Source organism: Euphorbia lathyris, chromosome 3 (genome assembly GCF_963576675.1).
Source record: "Euphorbia lathyris chromosome 3, ddEupLath1.1, whole genome shotgun sequence".
In the NCBI taxonomy this organism is placed as follows: Eukaryota; Viridiplantae; Streptophyta; class Magnoliopsida; order Malpighiales; family Euphorbiaceae; genus Euphorbia; species Euphorbia lathyris.
This window is the reverse complement of record NC_088912.1, coordinates 105,698,697-105,707,030: the sequence shown is the minus strand read 5'-3', so window position 1 is coordinate 105,707,030 and position 8,334 is coordinate 105,698,697. Positions and strand designations below refer to the sequence as shown.

Sequence of the window (8,334 nt, the reverse complement as noted above, 5' to 3'; positions counted from 1 at the left end):
TCAAACTAAAAAAATCATCATTTTTCATATATTTTAAGAACTGTGTTTTATAAATTAGGGATCTAAAATATATTTTTGAGGGTTTAGGATTTATAAATTGAGATCTAAAATTTATAAATGTATATAAAATCATATTTTATTTGTGATCTATAGAAGATATATGAAAAATTAAGTTTTGTAACTTAATTTAGATACGATTTCCATGTAAATAGCCGAATTGGGAGAATTCGGGCCGAAGGCCCAAAAGATAGAGATCCGGTCTTACTATAGGGCGGGCCTGGGCCTGGGCCTGGTCTCTTTATAGATGATCTCTCTCTCTGAGAAAAGAGCACAGAAATGTCGACTGGATTGCGATTGGAGTTGCAGTGTGGATGGAGGTTCAGTTGCGCAAGTTCACCGAACTACATCCATAGAAATCGTCCGTTACTAATCCGCTCTTCGTCTGGTGGTGCGGATAGTGACGGTAGTTACAGTACATCTCAGAAGAATCGAAATCAGAATGATGCAGTACTCTCGGGAACCACGGCCAGAGGACGCAGGCTACTCAAAATTCGAGAAGAAAAGAGAAAACGCGAATATGATCGACTTCACAATTATCCTTCCTGGGCCAAGTTATATTCTATAACTCTCTTCTTGTTCTTCCTGTTTATGTTTTAATTTCTATCTGTGATTTTGAAAATTGAACCGTTTATTCTATTTGATTTGTGGATCCAGAGTGCTTGAAGATGCTTGTAAAAGCGATGGGGAGCTTCGAGCTGTTCTTGGAGACAGTATTGGCAACCCTGAACTCATGAAGAAAAAGGTATTTGTTCTCTGCTTCAGTTTTCTACTCATTCACATTTCAAATTTTCAACTGCTTTGTTTATCCCTTGGCTATAATCGAGCTTTGGCTGCTTAATGAACGAGCTCGAGCAGGCGATTTTTTGCTCGCTACCAGCGGGTTAATTTTATTTGTGAACTTTAGGCGAACAGCTAATGTTCATAAACTACTTAGTTTTAGTTTTGCAACTACAAAACTAAAATTTCATACAAAATTATGGTTTAAATTGCACTCATGGCTTCTTAACTTTGCTTTTACTTGTATTAGTGCCTTAAACTTCAAAATTGGACATTATAACCCTATACTTAGCTATTTACTAACATAATTCAATAACAGGTAATCTTACATTTCATTGTAGAGCTAATAGAAGGAATATTCAAAGAAACTTTAATTCTTATAATTTGTTGTTTGGTTAACTGAGAAAGTTCCGAGATATTTGGAAAAACTAAAATAGTGATTCCATGAGAAACTTGTTTCTGAAAACTTTAATTCTTGTATTTGGTAATTTTGACTTAGTCAACGGCATAGTTGTTAGAATTGTACGAGTTATGAGTAAGATTTCGAGTCTATCTATGGTACGACTCAAACTCTTCATGAATCGGCCGAATCGGTGGTGACTCGGCCAAATCGGTCGAGTCCACCGATTCGGTCGATTCTGATACCATTAAATAAATAAATAAATAACTGTTTTCCATTTTTAAAAACTTAAAAGCGTCTGGAAAAGAAGAAGTTATTTAATAAGAACTAACAATATTTAATAAAAGTTATGGAATAGAACAGATGACTCTTGTTCACAAACTTATAACCGCGCCGCTCGCGAGCTTTCGGGCCGAATTTTACAGTGCTCAAGCTCCGCTTATTTATGAATCAAGCCTTAAAATCGTATTAAATTCCGCTCATTTATAAACGGAGCTGCGCATGAGCGGCTTGGCTCATTTATAACGGATGCCTCTGATTTTTAACTAAATGAATCCACGTTGGTCTACAATGTAAATAGTGTATTAGAAGACGTGTTAAATCTTAGTTTAATCCTACTTTGTTGCAAAAAAATTGAATGTAATATAGTCAATTATACACTAACCGACATAGTACCCAATTAACTATATTACACACAAAAATCCAAATTGATGACTTATTACCACAACCATCACTAGGAAAGTAGCAATAAATTTGATAGAAGAATAAAAATTGTTTATCATGAATATTTCTAATTCTTCTAAGATTGAAGGAATGAAATTACATTATATTACAAGTTTGATTATATGTTACATAGCGGTAAATTTCATCAAACATAACCTATTTAGTATTGCACATGAAGTAGATTGAAGATAGAGCAAGGAAGAAAGGTCCCAACTTCAACAAATCAAAAACGGGTTCTGTTGTTGCCTTTAAAGTCAGCTTTAGAGAGTAAGTTTTTCCTGTTGCATTAGTAGGATCAAACTGTTGTTTCAGATGAGCCATGGAAAATATTAGTCTGTATGTATCTGTTAAAAACTACTAGTATCCAAATCTAACCTCTACTTGCTTCATCCTCTGATGTTACATACTCTCCTTAATTCTCAAGTGAACCTGTGGGGAACTGGATTCCTCTGCCAGGTGCCTCTCTTGCTAGGAAGCACTGACACGGGTACTCGTACGGGCATGAGTGCAGATATGGATGTGGCAAACAGCATTTTAAAAAAATGCAAGACACGGGTAACACCTGAAGTCATTATAAACTGTAAATAACATCCATAATAAGTCAATAATTCATCAAAAACAAACATTTAATACTTAAACCATTTAAACTAAAAAAAAAAGGCAGTTGCTATATTCTTTTCTTTAGATTTTGATTTCTTTTTGTTTTATATCAACCCCTCTTTTTTGTAAAATTATTAAAAGAATCCATTTATTTTATTTAATTAACTCAGAAGCCGTGTCCCGAAATGTCCCAAAAGTGTTCTCGAAGCGTCCTCTTATTGAAAATAGAAAGAAAGAGGGGACACTTATTTTGAAGTACCGGGTGCCTGTCCCCAAAGTGTCCGACATGCATACATAACCTCCTAGAAGTGTCGGTGCTTCCTAACTCTCATGTCTTCTTGAGCATTGAGTTTATACTTAATACTTATCTTCATTGTAGAATTTTGTGGGCTTAGAATTGAGGTGGGTGGCCTTCTTTTTCTTTCTTGGAATGTCAGAAATTAACTGTAGGTAGGAGTATTTGACTACTAACTAAATTTTTACTTGAACAACCAACTGATATATCATGATCAAGATTTTTTTTCTGCCCTATGAGTTAATACTATATATATCGCTATTTAGGTCCTTTGATTTTTGCAATAAAGAGAAATATCTGTCTACAGGTAAGTGTACTTTATGAAAAAATGAATCTCTCTGAAAATGAGATAAAGAACATTTAATTATAGAACAGATTTATTTGTGTTTTTTATTAAAGTTTGAGTTTTTTACATTTAAAACATTGTTCTTGTTTTTGTCTTGTGTAATCAAAAGCTGTTCTTTTTTGGTGATACAGTTTCAATCCTGTGGATTCGAATATATGGTTTGAATTGTATGGTTCTCCAACTGATCGGGATGTTGATCTAATTGGCAGTGTAAGTGGATGAGTATTTCCTTCTTCCATCTCTTCAAAGGTTCTGTTTATTTAAGGCCTAACACATCTGTTTGCTCCCTTTATTTCGGTCCAAAACTTCGACTTTTACCTTGAACTTTCAAAAGTTCCAAATGACCCTTACTATTCTTGTCCAATTGCATTCAATAGCCCCTATTCTTGTCCAATTGCATTCAATAACCCAAAACTTCAACTGTTTCATGAATTTTCAAAAGTTTCTAATTATTTGTCTATTTGGCATTTTCTTTTTGACATGTGGCGGAATGTGTCGCCCATTTTCTTCATCCAACAAATTCTATTGAGAAATAGGGGTTATTGAATGCAATTGGACAATAATAAGGTCATTTAGAACTTGGAGGGCAATAGATGTATTAGGCGGTTTATTTAATCGTCTTGGATGATGGAAATTCTAGGAAGAATATATATGCTTCATTATTTTATAATCTGGTGTTTCTTACCATGGAAACTTTATGCAGGTTATTCAGTCATGGTATGTTATGGGCCGGCTGGGTGCCTTCAATTGTTCGAATTTGCAGGTTTGAGCCATAGATACTCTTGCCTTAATTACTTAGTTAAAGAGTTGCCTGTTTAATTATATATCGCTTATTAGATAATCTTATTCCTCTGCTATTTTCTACTGTTACATGAAACTAAATTGGAGGTAATGTTTCTCTCAAACTAATACAAACTCAGATAAGAGCCTAACATAAAAGTAAAATATTGATAGATAAACCATCATTGTCAAAGGCGCGCCTGAGGTGAGGCTCGGGGGTTAGCGCCTCTTTGTGTGTGAGGCGAGTGATGGCAGCCAGGCGCGTGCCTTGGCTAGCTTCTTGCCTTGAGTGGGGTGCACCTAGGTGCAACTATAGGGTTTTTTTACGGTTTTTTCCGCTTCTAATCACAGCCATAGGTAATCTTGATGGGTAAATTGGATGGAGAGGGGTCAGATTATGATGAACTAGTGTTCCCAAATGAAAATTTAACATGGGCTGATGTTAGTAGGGCTGTTGGAGCTGAAGGAAGTGCTGATCATATTATTGGAGTGGGAAAAAAGGTTATGAATACCTCTAATTTTTACCTGCTAGGCCTAGGCCAAAAGTTAAAAAAGGTAAAGCACCATTAGTTTTTAGAGATGAAGAAGAAACGTACTTTGTAGATGATGAGTACCTTGAGGATGATGATCGATGAGATTGAGAACCTCGAAGAAAAATACTATGATGGAGATGATAGTGATGATGATTAATAGAGACTATAAAGACTAAAGAGTTTAGGCCCTGCTCTTTTTGACTTAAATTAAATTAAATTAACTTAACTGAACTGAATGCTGCTGAACTGAACTTAACTTAACTTAATTGATAAATTAAATAAATTATATATAAATAGTTATAATTATAATAATTAATGATGAATTGTATATAAATAATATGAATTATTAATTATATATAAATTATTATAATTATAATAAATAATGGTAATTACTGAAATTAACTGAACTGAATGCTGCTGAACTGAACTGAACTTACTTATACTGAATTTAAGTCAAAAAGAACATGGCCTTAGTCTTGTTTGAGGAAAAGTAGTTATTATTAGACTATTAGTTATTAACTTAGTGTTTATTTGATGTTGAACTTTGATTTTTTAAATTTAAATTTTATTATGAACTATAATTATGTCTTAGTAGTTAATTAGAATTTATCTCATGCATTTTGTGATTAAAATTGTTGTTATTTGACTACTTCTGTCATTTTAGAAATTTTAAGTGTTGTTATTTATAATTTTATACGTTATTTTGTTATGGTGCGCCTTGTGTCACTCTAGCGCATGCCTGAGCTTTGCGCTTTGCGCCTAGCCTCCAAGACTCCCTTGCGCCTTGTGCCTTTCACAACTATGAGATAAACATAGAACGACGCAGCTGGAAATAACAAAAGTGCCCTTATACTTTCATTTTCTTCTTATATTCTATAGTGAGCTAGTTTTTGTTGTTCTGTTTGCCTCTCTGATGGGTGCGAAAGGAAAATAAAAAACGGAGATCCAATCATGATGATTAAAACTAATGTATAACATAAATTGAGTGTGATTAGGGAACTCATTTGGCGGATGTTGATGTTTAATCAATGCAGTTAGCAAATCAATCAATGGAGCACAATCCCTTATATGATGCAGAAAAGGGCTCTAAAGTAATGCATTCATCATTTCATGATATCAGCGATGTCGAGTTTCAGGATAACTGGGGCCGTTTTTGGTATGATTTCCTGGAATTTCTGCCCCATTTCTATGGGATAAATTACACTTATGGCCCTTTAACTTTGTCCTTACTTTTATTATGGCCTTTTAACTTCAAAACTAGACATAATGACTTCTGAACTTTGCACTTTACTAACATAATGGACCTTTTTACCGTTGATCAAGATGACCACTTCAATAAGGGGGATCCTTCATTGTAGTAGACCGATGGAAATGATATTTTAAGCAACTTTAATTGTAGAGTTTTTTGGTTTGAGGTCTTTCCGTCCTTGTTTGATTAGGAGAGAACACTCCGAAAATTGTGATCCGGAAAATCGAAACTAAGGTTCAATGAGAAATATGGTTCTGAATAACTTTAATTCTTGGGTTATTTTATTTTGAGGTCGTCATTAGTTATTTTATCTTGATCAACATTAAAAGGTGATAATGTTAGTAAAATGCAAAGTTCATAGGCTATAATTTCCGATTTTGAAGTTTGTGTCATAATGGAAGTATGGCGAAATTGAAGGGCCATAAGTGTAAATTACAGCCCCTCAATTTTGTCCTTACTTTTATTATGGCCCCTCAAGTTCAAAACTAGACATAATGACTTCTGAACTTTGCGTTTTACTAACATAATGAACTTTTTTAACGTTGATCAAGCTAACAACTTCAATAGCAGGTAACCCTTAATTGTAGAGCTGATAGAAAGCAACATTAATTGTTAAACTTTTTGGTTTTGAGATCGTTTGGATATTTTTTGATTAGGAGAGAGAAAGTGGTTGTTTATAAAGAGAAAGCTTCGCAGCGATGATCTATCAAATTAAAGCGTTGGTTCCATGAGAAATATGGTCCTACACAGAAAAAAATCTGATGTCCCAAATTTCTTGTCCCTTTGCCTATCCCTCTATCAAAAAGCGGTTTGTTAATTAAAATAATACATTGTGTCGGTCAGGAAGACCCACAAGAAAAATGGGGCTTTTTTTGTGGAAGGGATAGAAAATTTAGGATAACAGATTTTCTTCCGTTCTAAACTACTTTTAACTCTTCAACTCTTCGGATTTTTTCATTTTAAAGTTGTCATCACCATTTTATCTTGGTCAACGGTAAAAAGGATCATAATATTAGTAAAGTGCAAAGTTCAAGGTCTATAATGTACGATTTGAAGGTTACGCGTCACAATGAAAGTAACACAAAATTGAGGAGCCATGAATAGAATTTACCTTTCTATGTACTTTATATGTTTATAGCACAACGACGACATATAGAACAGATTTAACATGTGAATTAAATGGATGTCTAACAGGGTAGATCTAGGTACATCTGATTTTTTCGCCATCGATGTACTTCTCAACTGCTTAACTGTATTGAGTTCAGAGTAAGTCCTGGACTTGAGTTAACTCAGTTTAAATTTGAATGGCATAACACTCATTTGATTTGTAAACTAAAATTTCAAAATCAATTAGGATCTTAAACTATTAAAATCATCAATTAGATCTTTGAGCTAACCAAAAATCATCAATTGACTCCTCATCCTATCTTAAAATCAGAAATTGTGACTATTTGACATGGATTGTAATGATCTTTGTGTTGGCTCAAAATGAGTTTGGAGAGAAGGGTCTGAAATTTTTCAACCAAATGATTTTCGATGAGAACTCAATTGATGATTTTTGCTCAGAATAGGAACTCGATTTATGAGCTTAGTTTAGGGACATGATTGATGATTTTGATAGTTTAAGGTCCTAATTGACTTTGAAGCTTTAGTTTTGGAAGCTAAATTGGTGTATGCCAATTTGAATTAAGGATCAAAATGGTTCCTAAAGTTGGCAACGAAGAATCAATTTAGCCCAAATTGAAGTTCATGTATCAATTCAACCCTCAAGTTGGCAAATTTTGACAAATTGATCCGGATACAATCAGTTTCAACCCCAAAACATTCATAAATTTTGGACCAAATTGCCAAATTGAATGTTGAGTTGATGTTTAAACTTCGATTTGGGCTAAATTGATCCTGACTGCTTAGTTTGAGGGCTATTTTAACCTTTAATTCGTTTAAATTTTCCTAATTCACATGCTTTACTCGTATCGTAGCTGACTATGTGCTTTGTACATTTGATAAATGGCAGATATATAGGCATTCAGCAGGTAGTTTTTGGAGGTCGCCGAATAGGTGATTGGGAAGAGGGGATGACAAATCCTGATTTTGGCTATAAATCCTTTAAGATCTAATTGAATTTTTGGATTGTGGAAGTTTGTTTTTGTTTAGGTTTTATTTTCTTGGCTTTGGACATTGTAGTTTAGTCTTTTAAGCTGGGAGGAGGTGAGAGTTAGACCCGGCAAAGCGACACACGACCCGATGACACGACACGAACACGATGTGCTTTTTTAGTGTTAGTGTTTAGGGTTTTATGACACGACACGAAAGTTGACACGACACGAAATGACACGTTAATTTTCATATCATTTTCGTGCCAACCCGAAAACACGAAACTGACCCGAAATTTAATTAAAGAAATTAAAAAAATTAAAAATTATAATAAACTAGGTTAACAATAGACATGACTTTTCTTATTTATTAGAGTATAAATATAAAGAGTATAAAAAAAGCAGGTCAGGTCATGTTGTGTTAGCATGTTAGGTCGTGTCAATTTAATTGGTTGTGTAAAAAATTCGTGTCGTGTTG

General features: G+C 34.0%; 1 protein-coding gene across 1 annotated transcript; it reads left to right on the top strand.

The window, feature by feature from the left end:
* Positions 1–331: 331 nt before the first annotated feature.
* Positions 332–7,935, top strand: LOC136224358 (uncharacterized). The gene is made up of 8 exons (XM_066012683.1): positions 332–611; positions 715–802; positions 2,142–2,227; positions 3,333–3,411; positions 3,905–3,964; positions 5,549–5,670; positions 6,958–7,029; positions 7,778–7,935. The coding sequence occupies exons 1-8, from the start codon at positions 337–339 to the stop codon at positions 7,878–7,880; spliced, it is 885 nt and encodes a 294-aa protein (XP_065868755.1). The 5' UTR covers positions 332–336; the 3' UTR covers positions 7,881–7,935.
* The last annotated feature ends 399 nt before the right edge of the window (positions 7,936–8,334 follow it).

Bases quoted from the DNA above. Each gene is read 5' to 3' on its own strand.
- LOC136224358 (XM_066012683.1), top strand. From the start codon at position 337: ATGTCGACTGGATTGCGATTGGAGTTGCAGTGTGGATGGAGGTTCAGT. The intron at 803-2,141 runs GTATTTGTTCTC...CACATGAAGTAG, and splicing joins CTGAACTCATGAAGAAAAAG to ATTGAAGATAGAGCAAGGAA. The intron at 2,228-3,332 runs GTAAGTTTTTCC...TTGGTGATACAG, and splicing joins TTTAAAGTCAGCTTTAGAGA to TTTCAATCCTGTGGATTCGA.